The 17,344-nt window shown below is 34.2% G+C and overlaps 1 protein-coding gene across 2 annotated transcripts in view; it reads right to left on the bottom strand.

Annotated features, from left to right (window-relative positions):
* LOC128157527 (uncharacterized) overlaps positions 1-17,344 on the bottom strand; it is a 171,637-nt gene that overhangs the window by 32,674 nt on the left and 121,619 nt on the right. For both annotated transcript variants that reach the window (XM_052820112.1, XM_052820111.1), the window contains exons 8-9: positions 15,961-16,086; positions 5,980-6,137 (exon numbers count right to left, since the gene is read on the bottom strand). In XM_052820112.1, the coding sequence (XP_052676072.1) occupies positions 5,980-6,137; positions 15,961-16,086 (284 nt within the window). The remainder of the gene's footprint in view (positions 1-5,979; positions 6,138-15,960; positions 16,087-17,344) is intronic.

Raw genomic sequence — 17,344 nt, 5'->3', positions numbered from 1 at the left:
TTGTTTTTTCCCTGATAAATCATGAAAGAGAGAGAGAGAGTTGATTTGTCCGGATCTTCGACACTTTTTACAATGTGCATTGTCCAGTTCAGTAATCCATAATTAATGATATGCATTATTGTATAGAATTGTCATCATACATCTACATTCTGTTTTCTTTATTTGACAAACTGGGAAAAAAATATTAAGGGGTGTTAAAGCATTATTGTTTAGCAGTACCTAGCATTCAGATCTTAGGATGTGTGTGTATATACAAGTACAGGTGTGTCTGTCCCCTGATTATTCCCAATCTCTGCACTGCAAATTGTCAAGAGGGGCTGTGTACAGTAGCTATTATATAACCACTTACTGACCATTGCAATTGAGATCTTAGGAAGTGTGTGTATATATACTTCTCTAAGTTTTTCAGTACCGTCAGTAAAACGTGTCAGACTATGGTAGGGTCTTCCGCTGAAGACGCAAGACCCTTATAAGAAAAGTGAAAAAGAAACAAAAGAATAATGGTAAGGTCTTCCGCTAAAGACGGAAGACCCTATAAGAAACATGAAAAAGTAACAATAGAACATCTTCGCTAGCCAAGGGTTTTCGGTTCACTTTGCTCCCCATAAATCCTTGGCGGATTTCATTACGAAAACTCAGTGACAAGCTCTGTTTTATGATTGGCTGCAGCTGCGAGTAGCTGATCCAATCGCAGTGCTTGTAAATATAAACTTTAAAAGAAAACACATGTGTGATCTTTGGTAAAACATTAGGTGCTTTTAACAAGTTGAGACACAAGTTCTCGAGTACAGTGCTCACCAACGATGGTTTAACCAGATGCTTTAAAAACCTATATAGTTTACTTGGATGGAACATAGTTCTACAAACTTGTGAAGGCTAGCTCGCGTAATAGCATGGGAAGTAAACATGGCGAATGTAGAAGTTGCATAACCCGTCAGTATTTACGTTCCTGCTTATGGTTATTGCCTTTCAATGAGATGTTTTATTTAATTTCTTTGGTCCGCAATATTAACGACAACGATACCTGGTTTTATGGCATGAAAGCTTTCATATAAATCGGCGAGTTTTTCACTCCCGGTACAGGTCCTTACAAAACATTGAATAAAACATCCCGTGCTTTCCCTAGGTTATAACTTAATTCGTATTTAATAACATTGTTAATTATGTTCCGTTATTCGGTAGTCAATGTTTTCAAGTTGTACAGTATAATGCCATGATGTGTATATAACCCGTTGTTTAATTCGATTAAAATGTAAATGTGCAAGGGGCGCAACTCAAGTTGCTCGCTAGATAGCGCCACCACATCACCGAGTTTTCGTAATGAAATCCGCCAAGGGTTTATGGGGAACAAAGAGAACCAAAAATTCTTGGCTAGCGAAGATGCAATAGAATAATAGTAGGATCTTCTGCTGAAGACGGAAGACCCTAATAATTAAGGACTGCTTTTGTCTTTATCTAAATTGAAGAGAGTTTTCAACTTATACTACAGTCCAATAACCCTTTGTGAAGAATATTTTGTTTTAAAATATAATAAATATTAATAAATTAATATGGAGAGATAGAGAGAAGGAACAAATCTCGGCTCCGGCGAGATTAGAACACACAACCTTTGCAGGTGTCATAACAGTATTTCAGCAAAGGTTCACGTCAGAACATGGCTGACGCAAAATAATTCCCGACTTTCTCTTTGAATTTGGGTTTTTTCCGCCCGGGAAGCTGATTTTTTGTATTAGATGAAAAACAACATGTAAGATGTCTGACTATTTATGTTCTGTAACAATGCGAGGTCATTTGAAATATTGTTGCGTGTTGTTTCCGGAGGGGTATGAAAAGGCCCGAGTTTGATTTTCGTCGTAGATAAATCGAAAGTAGAATTTTGAGGTGTGGCTCTCAAATTCGTTTAACGACAATTAGGGGAAGTCCTAAATCAAAGACTGATGCATTTTACACATGTATTTCAGCGTTGAGAATTTTTAGCGTGTCGTTTACTAAATAATGTTTGACTGTTAAATTTCAACAGGATTGATAAAATCTTTATAAATGTAAAAATAACGAAGTCAGTAACATGTAATTTAAAATTTATTCGGTAAAAATTCGAGGACAGTAATTTTCACAGTTCTAACATGCATTAGTAGTTCAAACGCTATCATAGATACAGACTATAGAAAAACAAGAAATATACATGCACCACAAATATTACACGACTGCTTACATCCCGTGTATTGTGTAAATTTTAAGTCCCCGTACAGGCAATATGCGCCGTTTGATCTAAGGAATTTGTTCTTAATTGTTTAATCCGCTGCATATATGACAGACAATAAGAATGGGGTCCGAGATACTGAGTGAAGGGCTCGGGAGTTAGAATCTTTTCTACAGTACATGTCAAGCACTTCAACTGAAACTTAAATGCAAAAAACTCATAAATGTTAAAAATGAACAAATTGGTATGGCCACTAGTTCAGTAATCTAGAATGGTACTAGGTTGAAATTAAAGGCCCAAGATCAAAGATCAAGTTAAAATCAGGGCAGAAAAACTAAAGGATTTTGTGAAAGGGGGGGGGGGGTTATTTCTATATTAAACGTAGAATTTCAAATTCTAAATATTAAATATTACACAATTACTAAATGAAATGCATATGTTAGAACAATGTATAAGCATTGTATTAAAGTTGTAACTATTTATTTTTCTCAACATTGTAACTTTATTTCAGTATGAATACATTGCTACGGATCTCAATGCATACTGTATTGCAATATCTATTCTGTAGGACCCAACTTGCCATAGAATACTGACCCTGGGTTAGTTTTCTCCGTAGAAATTTGACCCCCGGGTCAATATTCTACAGGGGTCACTTTTCGTCGTTACACCGGCAAGGCTTGTGTGAATAGAACATTCGGACTAGTTGTACATTGATTCAAAAGATTTTTTTGGCGTCAGTTACTCAGAACAGTAATGCCCTGTTTTTATTGGGCCAGCAGTTCCCTGTAAATATGGTTTCCCTTTTCACACTCTCACGAGAACAAGATAAAAATAATTAAAGACTATATACACGCACTGTAAATAAACTGCTGACACAACGTACATAAGACTAACGGAGGTATCGTCCTTTCGAGTGACGTTACAATGGATTTCTTACACATAGATCCGACAGAATTTTTCGGCGGCAGTAAGTTTCGATTCACAATATAATTCCAAAAATGTCGTTGAAATCAGTCTCAACTTTCAGCGAGAATCAAAGTAAAACTTTTGAGAATCGGATAAAATGTGTAATTTCAAGAACATCATGCTTTTTTAGTAAATAAAACAGTATATTTCGCGTAGTTTTTTTTCATAGTAGTTTTTAGCTCACCTGAGCTAAAAGCTCAAGTGAGCTTTTCTTATCACTTTTTGTCCGACATCCGTCTGTCCGTCCGTCATTCTGTCTGTAAACTTATCACATTTTCGACTTATTCTCCAGAACCCCATGGCCAATTTCAACTAAAATTGGCACAACGCATAATAAGGTAAAGGGAATTTAGGTTTGTTTAGATGAAGGACCATGCTCTCTTTCAAGGGGAAATAATTAGGATTTATTGAAAATTTGTTGATATTTTTCAAAAATTTTCTTCTCAGAAACCATTTGGCAAGAAGAGCTAAAACGTGTGTGGAAGCATCCTCAATAGTGTAGATTCAAGTTTGTTCAAATCATGGTCCCCGGGGGAAAGGTGGGCCACAAAGGGCGGTCAAAGTTTTAAATAGAATATAAAGAGTAAATCTTTAAAAATCTTCTTCTCAGAAACCAATCAGCAAGGAAAGCTGAAACTTGTGTGGAAGCTTTCTCATAGAGTGTAGATTTAAAGTTGTGAAAATCATGACTCCCAGGGGCTGGTTGGGGCCACAATGGGGTGTCGTACTTTTATATAGGAATATATAGTTTAAATCTTTTAAAATTTTATTCTTAAAAACAATTTGGCCAGAGAAGCTGAAACTTGTGTGGAAGCATCATCAGAGGGTGTATATTCACATTTGTACAAATCATTGTCCCCGGGGATAAGGTGGAGGCACAATGGGGGTTAAATGCAATGCTCAACAAGTGTGATATGACTATTACATGTAAATCATCCTTTTAGAAATGAGACTTGATTATAAACATAAGAATATCCAAGGTAAAAAAAAAAATGGACTCTTACATATACACGATCTACATGTATCATATTTCATTGCAACGATAGTATGAATTATGACTCTGTTAAGCTGATTTTATCATACCTAATGTTGCTCAGATGAGCGATGTGGTCCATGTGCCTCTTGTTAAGAGACAGACGACACTTGACCGACGTGAACTTTGACGTCACAGTAAGAGGAAATTACTCTAACTAGTTTTTGTAAATCTGCTTAAATATAAATACCAAAATCTTCTCAAAATCTTGCAGACCTAACGACTGGGAACATTTCTTCAGAGATGTTGTAAATGTAACTTGCTCTCATTTGGATGAATGCTCACATTTATTTTATTCACTGTATTTACGTTCATTTCCAGAAACGTTTTTTAAAAGGGGCGTAGCAGCCTCATACAAATAAATTCTCACAAGCAAAAAAATGTATATAATTCTCAAAATCAGGAAAATTCTAATCCAGGGTGCGGAATGGCGAGTGCGTATTTTACTTTTAGCTCATTAGCTGCTTGATGGTATCTTTATTTTCACTTCAATTTATTACATGCTCTCAAGAGGGGGGGGGGGGGGGGGGGGGCAACTCCAATTTCCTTATATGATCGGCAAATTTTTTATACGTAAATTTATGAAAAAAGGCATTAAATAGCATTTTTTTAAACGGGGAGGGGGCAACTCTATGATATTAAGTCGATTTTTTATAGGTAAGATTAAGAAACATGCAAGAAAAGATGGAATAAACTACTATGAACATTATGTTAAAAATCTTTATTATTAAACAGCATTGTATCTGAAATAAATTCTACTTATAAAAAAATTGAATATCTTATAAATTATCATGAATTATGAAAATTAACTGAAAAAATAGGTATGCTTTATTTTATTTTGCATTCAAATTCATTTACGTTACGTTGCTACTTTTATTTTTATTTATTTATCATAATTCATTATTTGATCACATGCTGCGCTTGCCCCAACGGTCGCACCGTAAACATATAAATATATTTTTACTGAAATGCATGAACACTTCCTGCACTATTTTCTTACGCGTAAACTCAATTCATGTGTTCTACGCGTGCCTTCCGATTTAAGACTTCGGCTGAGAGAAAACGGAGACGGGGTCACGTGACCCGTCTAAAAACAGTAAAGTGAAAATGAAACTTTTTCGTTTGGTCTAAACACCGATACCAATTAAGAACTTATAAAGACTTATTTAATAATTTAACGTTTCTGAGATCTCGTGTGGTCAAAATTAGAAATAAAAGAAACTTTATAATGAAACAAATTTATTGTCCTACTTTGTCTTATTTTACATTTTACATCTATTAACTCATGCTGTTGAATATCTAAATGGTTGTTGTTGTTTTTTTTATTCTTTTTGCCAATTGGCACATTAAACAATGCATCACAGTATATGTAAGTTGTGGTAAAATTGTCACTTTAAGGCATTTGCGCAAAATTTTCTCTTTAAATCGAAATAAACTTTTTTACAATAGTTTGGGAGAGTTGGACGTAAACAGTTTGAATACCTTTACTGTCAATTTTCCTTTATGCAATATTATTGACCTTTCCTATAAAAATTTAATATCTTGGATTTGTATGACAGTCTATCCAGTATATGCTTGTAACAAGAAGGGGGCTATCTTAGCTAAGTAACTAATGTCCAATCCTCTCGATTGATGTGATAAGATATGTCTCAGTTAAACCAGATAGAATTTGCAATATTGTGTCCGATTTCTACACTTTTTAAATAGTATTTAATGTGTTACAAGTGTCATGATAGTGAAAGTGTTTATGAATGCATATTACCTTGAAAACAAACATTACCTTGTTAATTTTTGATATGTTTTTGTTCTTTTCTGCATTTCCTATCACCTTTTGATGTTGAAGGAAGTTGTAGTAAATATCTGGATGACTTTTAATGTAATCTATGGATTCCTTTGTGGTGTTTATCCAACCTTGGTGTTCCAAATGCTTTCTCTTTCCTGCAGTGAAATGCATTAGATAAAATTAAAACATACCAATCAGGGAGTTCGCAAGATTCAAGTTCCCCAAGTGCAGGCCTATTTCCCGAGGCGCATTAAAAAATGAGACCGTTTTGTTGAGAACAATTAAACAAGATGCAATGCTAGTTTTAATGTTATATAAAACAACAAAAAAGCTTAAGATTCAGCCCATATATTTGGTTTTGAGAATTATTGCATCATCAACATTCAATACAAGAACCGACACTTGCATGCAAGTGTTGGAGAGATAAACATGCACATTAAGAGACAACGTCAGTAATCATTTATTTTTTTCTGTCAGTATTATAAAATAAGTTAATGTTATGCCTAATTTGTAGCTTAACAGTAAAAAGACTATGAGTCAAGAAGGAGAAAACACTGGAATAGAATCTTTGCTACAGAATGGTGATGGAACAAAGCATGGAGATGTCAGTGAGTCACAGTCTGGAAAGAGCAAACCTCAATGCACAGATGAGGAGGAGTCCATCTTAGAGGAATCTACTGACAGCAATTCTCCTTCCATCAATGACCTCTCTTCAATAACTACTGGTCTCATTAGGAGGAGAGCTGAAGCAGAGGCAGCCAAAACAAGAATTCAGTATGCAGTGAAGGAATTAGAACTTCGCAAACGACAGGCTGGGATTGAAGCAGAACTTGAAATCCTCAACCTGAAAAAAGAAGCCGCAGATCCAGAAGCTGAGTGTCACATATTGAAGTCAACTTTGAGAGGAGCCTTTCCAGTGCTCATGGATCATGTTGGACTTGAGACCCACGAGAAAAGACCTCAGCGGACAACATCTAGTGGTAGTGTCGTTTATCATGCGGCATTTACATCAAACAAAACTTGAATCAAAATCCTACATGCTTCCATCACAACCGACTTCATCTCACACAGCTGGTCAACACACGTCGATGGATGATGTTACCTGGTTTCTACTGAGAAAAGACTTACTGTTTTCAGATCTGGTAAATTTCAATGACAAACCTGAATCTTACTGTGCTTGGAAATACAGTTTTCAGTGTGTTGTAACCGAACTGCAAATTGTGAACTCTGAACGAATGGACTTTTTGATTAAATACCTTGGACCATAGCCGAGGAAACATGCTCTAAGCATTAGGACGTCAAATATCCTCAACATACCCCAAGGACTGAAACGAATTTGGGAGCGCTTAGACGAGCGATACGGAGCCCCTGAATTAGTCGAAGCATCCATCAGAGGGAAACTTGCTAAATTTCCCAAGTTAGGGAATAGGGACTATCAGAGACTCTATGACTTATCAGATATCCTGATGGAGTTACAATTTCTGAAGGAGGACCCAAAGTGTTCTTGCATGCTGTCTTACCTGGACTCCTCAGTCGGTATAAATATAATCGTCACAAAGCTGCCAAATTCTCTTCAATAAATGTGGACGGGCCGAACATTAAAATACAAAACGGCAACAATGCTGTTTTCCCTCCATTCAACATAGCTGAAGGATTTCCTCTACAAGAACCCAATGAAGACAAAGAGCTCAGACCTGTATTTTTGAAGACAGAATGTAGACCACTGCTAGGGACTCTTAGGTTTGAAAAGTTTTCAAGCTGGGATCGATTGGTTGAGTGCGTTGCGCTACTCCAACGCTTAATAATATACAGGAAGGGAGACGGATCAAAGATCTTACCTGAATCATTGGATTCCTTCCAGAGTGCAGAAAACTTCATTATTAAGACTGTACAACAGGAAGTAGATGGAGGAGAGATTGTCTGTTTACGTTCTGAAGAGCCACTACCAAGAAATAGCAGTATTCTTGCATTGAATCCTTACCTTGATGACAAAGGAATAATTCGGATTTGTGGACGCCTGAAACGCTTTAATGATGATTCCTTCTGAAAAAAAACCCCCAAACTTCTTCCAGGAAAACACCACATCTTAACTCTCTTGATCAGGAAATGCCATTAACTTGTTCAACATCAAGGTCGCCTTTTCACAGAGGTAAAAGTTAGGTCCAGTGGATTCTGGGTGACAGGCTGCAAGCGCCTCATTTCATCAATGATTCACAAGTGCGTTACTTGTCGACGACAGCGTGGATAACTTGCGTACCAAAAGATGTCTAACTTACCAACAGACCGCATAGTACCAGGCCAGCCACCGTTCACTTCAGTTGGTGTATATATCTTTGGGAAGTGATGCGAATAGTAAACGTTGCACAGCCGTATTTACGTGCCTTGTGACTCGTGCAGTCCATATTGAGGTTGTTGAAGAAATGTCTGCATCCTCATTTATCAACGCCTTGAAACGTTTCACTGCTATACGAGGACAAGCAAAGGAGTATCGTTCTGATAGAGGAACCAACCTTGTTGGTGCTGTTGACTCTCTACAAATCAACGCAATCAATGTGAAGGATTCTCCAGTCAATGACTATCTATACTCTAGGGGAATAGTCAACGTTCAACCCACTCCATGCGTCACATATGGGTGGTGTTTGGGAGCGTATGATCGGGGTAATACATCGCATATTAGACAACATGTTGAGGGATCATTCAGCTCAAGGACTTACCCATGAAATTTTGACTACCGTATACCTTTCTTGCGGAGGCAAGCTCGATTATTAGGTATGGTACTGTATAGATAAACAGCTGTACAATGGACATTTTTGCTTCTATATATTATTAATATCTCGAAAAGGGGAAATATGTTGAAAATCACTGTAGAACAATAAATGCTTAGAGTAATGTTTTCAACAATATGCTACCTTAAAAATCTTGTTGGTGGCCCCGGTAAGGAGTTTAAGGGTCGGCCCTTAAATCACATTTGTTCAGATATCTTTAGATCAGTACACAATTTCTGAACATTGGATATCAAGAAAAAGGGGCTGGTTCCTCAAATTAGGGGCCAAAAGGGCTCTTAAGTCTTTTATAACAATTCTATGCTGAAAAATTATTTGTAATTAATTATAAAAGCTAAAATGTTCTCTATACAGTACAATAATTCGGTCATATGTTACGTAATTCGGGCCCTTAAGGGTCCAAAACTCTGATCAATAATATCTAGAAAAGGAGAAATATTTTGATAAGCATTGCTGAAGAAAAGTTGCTCAAATCTAGAGGTACTGTGAGCAAGCTCCCAATTGACCCCCCCCCCCCGCTTAAAAAAAAACCCATAACTTGTATTTTTTCTATTATAAAAAATATTGGATGAATCTATTTTACCGTCTATTTTCTATAATTAACAACTGCTCTATTTTTTTTAAAACTCTTAATGTTAATATGAGTACACAAACCAATTTCTATTCTTAAATTCCATTTTAGTTCAAGTTAACTGTTAATACATGAAGAAATTTGCATCCTTACATGTATGTTAACAAAAACGAAAATCCACATGTCAAGCAGCCATTTAATAAAACCATTTGGAACTATTGGTATACCGAGCCCGATTTTTTTTTCATACATTTTTTTTCCAAAAAAAATACATCGGGGCAGGCCATTTTCAGAGAGACGGGGATGAGAATCTAAAAAATGATTTTATGTGGCCTGAGACAAGCAAGCTTTGTGTAATATTTTAGCTTCTAATTATTTCCAATAATACAAGACATGACACAGACAGGAATTAAGCATTTGTTAAACAAAGACCTTGAACTTCCTCAATTGACCTTGGGTCAAGGTCATGACACACCCTAGGGTTATATGCAATCTTGATGTGAATTTCCAACATTTGTCCATAAAAAAGATATTGACTGGACATGAATTTTGCACTTTTCTGCCCTTGACCTTGCCCAAATGACCTTGGGTCAAGGTCATGATATACCCTTAGGTCATAAGCAATCTTTGTGTGATGTAAGAACTTCCAATGTGTCTCCATAAGAAAGATATGGACCTGACACAAATTTTGCACAGACAGTCAGACAGACGGACGGACGGACGGACGGACGGACAAGGTGATTCCTATATACTCCTCAAACTTCGTTTGGGAAGAATAACAATTTTCTTAACAATCTGATGCCTAAAAAATATGTGTTGTTGGCCCAGGTAAGACGTTTAAGGGCCAACCCCTAGAACACAGTTGTTCGGATATCTCTAGAACAGTTAACAACTCGTGAACACCTGTTGAACAAAATATGTTTATTTTTACAGGACCTTTCTTTTGATATAAAAAAGGGGCTGACTCCTCAAATTAGGGACTGGGAGGGCTCTAAAGTCTTTTTGTAATAATTTTTTAGCGGCAATTTGTTATTAATCATACATGCAAAAATAAAAGCTTATTAACCTTCATTTAAAAGTGAAATCCGTTTTAAGATGGACGATGCATTACAGATATAAAGGGTTTTTAAAATGGATTTTGTCGGAAAATTTGATACCACATTCTTGGTTAAGATAATAGTGTTATGTTCAATGTTAAATAAACTAGAACCTCCAATAATTCAATAATTCTTAAATCGTTCTTAAACACATTCGGATTAGCATTTGCTTAGTCGTTTTGAAAATTGATAAGGTGTTTGTAATTCGTAGTTAAAATCAATCCGAATTTGTTAAGTAGTACCAAGAATAAATCGATTTTTTTTCTTTTTGTTTTAGTTTCTTATGTTTAATGGTTTAAGAACTCTGTTTCTTAGAGGAACTTCTAGCTTTACTTTTGACATTAACGGAAGACCCTCTAGTTGCTTTGCAACAAACTTTAGTCTAGTTATTTTTCTTTTTTCTTTACAAATTTGTCGTAATTTTTCTGCTTTTCTTTGTTTATATCTTTTCTGAAATATATTTTGCTTAGACATGCAGTGCTAAAAAAGTTTGTATTTACAACAGCTTTCGCTTGATATAAAAAGAGACCGGCCCCTCAAAGAAGGGACCCGAAGGGTTGTAAAGTAATTTATCTATAGCTCTTTTCTGAGGGATATTTTGAAATAGGTTATAGAAGCAAAAATGTTTATTTTACAGTTATGTATCCACACACTTTAATAATTTGTTCATGTGTCACGTAATTAGGGATTTAAGGAGTCAAAAGTCCAAAACGTTGATCATGTACATTGTATATCTCAAAAAGGAAAACAGTTTTAAAAAGTGATATGGAAGAAAAAATGCTCAAAATCATGTACTAAACAATATGTAACCCTCAAAACTCAAACAAACGGCCCCGATAAGGAGATAAGAGGTCAGACCCTACAACCGTCTTTCTCAGATTTTTCAAGAAAGATAACGAATTTGTAAACACTTGTTGAATAAAATGTGTGTACTTTTAAGTGGATTTTCAATTAATACCAAGAAAAGGGATTGGCTTCTTAAATTAGGGACCCAGACGGGTCTAAATCTTTTAGTTATAGCTCTTTTTTTACGGATAATTTTAATAAGTTAAAGAAACAGAAATGTTTAACTTACTGTTATATATCCATACAATATAATGAATTTCTCATGTGTTCCGTAATAAGGGATTTTAGGGGTCAGAAAATCATCGATATCTCAAAAAGAAAAACTATTTTAAAAAGCAGTAAAGAAGAAAAGATGCTCAAAATGATGTACTTAACAATACTTTACGAACAAAATTTCGTAATACGGCGCCAATATTGAGATAAAGGGTCGGCCCCTAAAACCTTTTTTCTCAGATATCTCTAGAACGATAACAAATTTGTAAACACTTGTTTAAAAATATGTGTGTAGTTTTAAGTGACTTTTATTCAATACCAAGAAAAGGGACTGGCTCCCAAAATTAGGGACCTAGACGGGTCTAAGGTTTTTCAGTTAAAGCTCTTTACTGAGGGATAATTTGCAAAAGGTTATAGAATCAGAAATGTTTATCTTGCGTTCTGTTATGTATCCATACACTATATCGACTTTCTCATGTGTTACGTAATTAGGGTTTTTAGGGCCCCAATAAGGAGATACATGTTATAGGTCATATTTTAGATTATATACTGTGGAATCATTGAATTTCGTGGGGGTCAATTTTCGTGAATGGCTTAAATTTTACAGGTTCATGGAGACGTAATTTTGGGTATTCGTATTTATCTACAAAAGGAAATATAACTTAAATACCCAAATTTATCAATTTGTGGAGGATATTATTTCGTGGATGAGAGGTACCCATAAATTCCACAAAAATTGAGCCACCACAAAATATAATGATTCCACAGTATCTATATCAACTTCTTAAATCGAACGCATGACCTCCTCGTTGCTCGCAACAAGGTCGTGTCTAGTTATTTTTTTCTGACTTTTTTCTTTACGGACGTTATTACTCGTGACCAATTTGCATGACATTTCAAGGACTGGTAGAACATTACAAGATCTTGATGTTAAAACATTTTGAGCTGCTGACGTCTCTTCCGGTTTAAGGATTGAGGATTTAGGTAGTAAATTTTTAAGGACCATTCTATCCACTTAACTCCTCGAAAACTTAACGCAGCATTGTTAAGGCGTCCCGATGCTAAAATACGGCTGGAAAACGATATTATTTGAATCATGGAAAAATAATTTTACCGGGAGTATTTCTTTAAATCTATGTTACATTTATTGACATCGATGTTAAACATTATATTTGATGCATTTTTGTGACGTCATATGTACTTCGTAATCACGTGACAGGCGAATCCTAATATTGCAAATTATCTAGTTAAAACGCATCGGCGCAGGTGATTAATGACATTAAATCATACATATTTTTAAGAAAAATCCTTTGTTAAGTCATAAACTTTGAAGTTCTTGCTTGGGAAAGAAATAGATATTTCGTGTATAGAAGATATTGTTGAAACATTCCACAAAATCATCAAAATAATGCACATTTTTACTAATCAAAAGCGATTTACAAAAAAATGGGGTAAATCCGTAGGTTTCCGCAGCACGATTCACATTGGTACTTATATTCTCTACCAATTTTACGTAAAATATTCTAAAATTGTGTTCATCTTTCACCTGCGCCAAGTTGGTTTTACATGCATTAAAATTTCTTCATTCAGTTGTTTACACGTAGCAGGGAGAGTCTCCAAACCACTAGTTTATAAATAGTCTTTAACTTAAAACGAAGCTTTAAAACTGCCGATTATTTGATACTGGTTTTTAATGTGAATGAATTCTGTACGTCTAGAATTAACTGCAACATCTATATGAAGGAAACATGCGGTATTATACTGCTTTGATATAATTCACTTTTAACGTTAAGATACATTCCCTGAGAACTATCGACAGGAATGCAGATCGTGACGTCAAAGTTAATTATGACGTCATATCGTATGAAGTACAGACAAGTGACTTTCTACATATCGCATCGGGAAGCCTTAACATGCCCGCGAATTATTCAGATAAAAACATAAAACTTTCAGTTTTAGTAGATGAATGTCTGTAGATGATCCTATTTAGTGAATAATTTTTAAAAATGCGCAGGGCGCCGAACCTCGCATGAGTTCAAAAATTGGTACTAATTTTTTCATGAAATTTTTGTGTAATAGTGTTGAATGTAATTGTTTTCTTAAGAAATATAATGCAAAAGTTGTTTAAGATTACACGTTCTTTTATTTGATATTAAGAAAAAAGGGACTGGCCCTTCAAATTAGGGGCCAAGAGGGCTTTGAAGTCTCTTAATTTCCACTCTATACTAAGCAATATTTTTTTTATTAGTTATAGAAGCAAAAATGTTACATGTAATTGTACAACTCTTTAACTTAACAGTACCGTCCTTAAATCATATATTACGTAATTAGGTGTTTCAAGGGACCTGAAGTCCAAAACTTTAATTATAGATATCAAGAAAAAGAGATATATTTTAAAAACCATTGTAAACAAAAGTTGTTCAATATAATAATAATTAATAATATACTACGAAAAAAGTTTTTGTTGTTGGCCCTTGCAAAAATCAAACAATGAATAACAGAGATATTGTAATTAAAAAATTGATTTTTTCGGAAATTTATATTCCGCGTTACGGATCAAGAAACCAGTTTAAAAGTTCAAAGTTAACTCGTACTAAAAATAATTCAATATTTGTAAAGTCGTTCTTGAACATATTCGGACTTTTTTGTAAGTCGTTATTGAAATCGTTAAGGTTTAAGGGTTTAATTTAAATATCAAGAAAAAGGGAGAGGCACTAAATGTCAATAATTTCTTTTACTTGTTTTTCAAAGGATTGTTAACTATAAGAATTACACATCAGTTTCGTAAGAGAACATATAAGAACCTGTTTGTATAAATTGTAGCATCCCGTAAATGGAGGTACAAAATATGTTGTAAATTTAATTCAATTATACCCAACAATGCTTGTCTTGTACTTGCTAAATCGAAAAAGGTACATGTTTTCAATTCAAACTTTTTACATTCATATTACATTGATTGTAGATTAATGTTTGTAGAAGATTATCTGGATTTGAAGTTTTAAAAAAGCCATTGAAACTCGGCAAAGCTCGAAAATTGTTCCTAAAAATTTTGGCAAAAAGTCATACACCTATTGTATAATATTGATTATAGAGGCTCAGACGGAGTTAAACTCTTTTCATGATAAAATTATAATATATTATTAACCAATAATTTGTTATGAAGTTTATGAACAAAAAATGTTCATCTTTCAGTTTTTTACCTATACAGTGCCATATTTTCTTTTATGATACGTAAATAGGGGATTTCATTAGGCCAGAAACCCAAATGTGTGGTCTTTAATAAAATTTCATTAAAAATCATACTCCGAAAATCAAAAACATAAATAACTGAGATTGTCAACCCCGCCATTAGCGTGTAAATGTTACGGGACCAACCTTACTTTGAGAACTACAAGTGCAACAGCAATTTCGAATAAGTCATTAAATTTGAACCTGATAGTGAACATGAACCTGTAAATATTTTAAGCATGTTTTATTTATGAAATATTTACAAAACTCTTTATTTAGATTCTAAATTACTTTTTTAAAACGTATTGACTTTTCACAAAGTAATGGTAATGCATTACTTTACTCATGTAATGGTAATGTAATGCATTACTTCAAGAAAATTAAGTAATGGTAATGTTAATTTAATGCCCTAATTCATGAAGTAATGGTAATGTAATGCATTATTTTACAATGTAATTCACCCCAAGCCTGATTCCAACTAAGCCGGAAAACATGAACATTAACATTTAACTTGGTTCTTCAATCGATAATATTGTATATATTATATGATGTATAAGTCTTCCAAAATGTATAATCTATTATAGATTATGCTTACAATGCATTGTTTAAAATTTAAATTCAGTCTAATCAACTAAAGAGCCAACGAACGAGAAGGCAAATTCAGACTTGTTTTTATTTTCTTTGTACAAAATTCCTTTAGAGACGAACAGCAGTCATACCGCAAGTAGACTGGAAGCCAATGAAACACCTATTTAATTTGTAAAACATCTGTGTACAACCCGTCCCGATTTTAACTTCGGCTTGCGCATGAATCGAAGTTTGGTAGTATTCAGGTGAAAGATTGTCAAAATAAAATTCACAACTTTTCAAAAATGGCACATTGCGTTTGGGAACTTTAATTTCGATTCCACCATCAACCTCTTCTATTGATTAACGAGCTCGTACACCAACTGAATCGTCAACGGCGCTGTGCATTCACTTACGTAGCTCATTCCAGATTTGAACCCGAACAAGAATATTTTGATCAATAAAACTATGTGTTTGTTTATACACAGAGGACCTAAAAAGATTTAATACGTGTTTTTATGATACATATTTACTGAAATGCATGAAAACTTTCTGCACTATTTTCTTACGCGTAGACTCATGTGTTCTACGCGTGCCTTCCGGTTTGAGAATTCGGCTGTCAGTAAACCAATAGATGGGGTCACGTGACCCCGTCTAAAAATGTATAACTTACCAGAATAATAAATGTCAATTCCTGTTGACGCCATGTGTTGATTTTTAGCCAAAAGTTTTGAATACCCTCTAGATTTAAATCGCAGACGACAGAAATCGGATCTGCTTTGCTCATGTATGTTAGTTCCTGAAATATTATTTAAATATTCATTTTAGCTCATTATAACAGTCCATGTACATGTATAACAATTCAATGAAAGTACATACTATGACAGGAAACCCTTTTTTACGAGGGCTGTTCAAAAATCATAGCGACACCCAATCACGCTCAAATATTCTTCTTTCTAACTGACGATTGCAGTGAAAATTGACATACACATTGAACAAGCCTAAAATAATTGAAAAAGTTCATTTAAAAATATCAAATATATTGTTTAAAACAGTTTATTACAATATCGTATTTTCCCAGAGCATTTGATTAGTCGATTGCTGTCACGTACATGTATTCATACTATAAATTCTGTTATTTACTTTACTAAACTAAAAATAGAATTTCATGACTAAATACAGGTAATAGCATGTGCGACATTTTGACTTCACAATAGCGAAATCTACGTCTAGTCATGTACATTATGAGCTAATGTAGTTTTTAATTTATTTTAATAAAAGTATTATAGCCTTTAGATATCGGTCAATACATGGTTTAATAAACCTGATGAGAGTATAAAACCTTCGAACTTCTCGGTAGATATATTATCATCAGGTCTATAGCCCATGTACTGTAGTATTGCCCTTATCAAAAGTACAAATTGTGTAATATAGACAGATCAATGGTCAATGAACCCGAAGCAGAATAATAAAATTCTAAAGTGATCATACCACTCACCTGAACAATAATTCAAGTAACTCTTTCTGAGTTTTAAATTATGAAACTCTTCTTAAATACTGTAAAACTTACAAAACAACAAAAATATTCCAAGATTTGACATTTTATATATTCAATATGTAAAAATATTTAAAAAGAAGATTATTTAAACCTACTTTTGAGACATATTTTCTAATGTGCATCAACTGACCAATCTTATTATCCTAGGTTTCAACATGCATAAGATAAAAAAAAAATAGGAAAGAAACGATAAAAAAGTGAAAAGAATGTTATTGCAACCTTCTTTTCAATAAAGATCTAATGAGGTTGTAAGATACATTTTCCCGATATATTTCTATTCTTGAACATTGAACTCCTCTTGGGACCCCAAGTTACTCCGGGAGTCATAGTTTAAATAATTCAGAATCTACAATTTTAAAGTCATTATAGAGTTATAAGCAAGATACAAGGCTCACAATTCGTTGTCATGTAAACAAGGCTCGTGCCCTGTTTTTGTTTACATAGGTTAAATATACCAGTAAAAATCTTTTTCAAGCTTATTTGTCTATCTTTTTATTTA

Source organism: Crassostrea angulata, chromosome 7, assembly GCF_025612915.1.
Source record: "Crassostrea angulata isolate pt1a10 chromosome 7, ASM2561291v2, whole genome shotgun sequence".
Taxonomy (NCBI): domain Eukaryota; kingdom Metazoa; phylum Mollusca; class Bivalvia; order Ostreida; family Ostreidae; genus Magallana; species Magallana angulata.
Note: the sequence above shows the minus strand (reverse complement) of the source record. Positions and strands in the feature narration are given on the sequence as shown.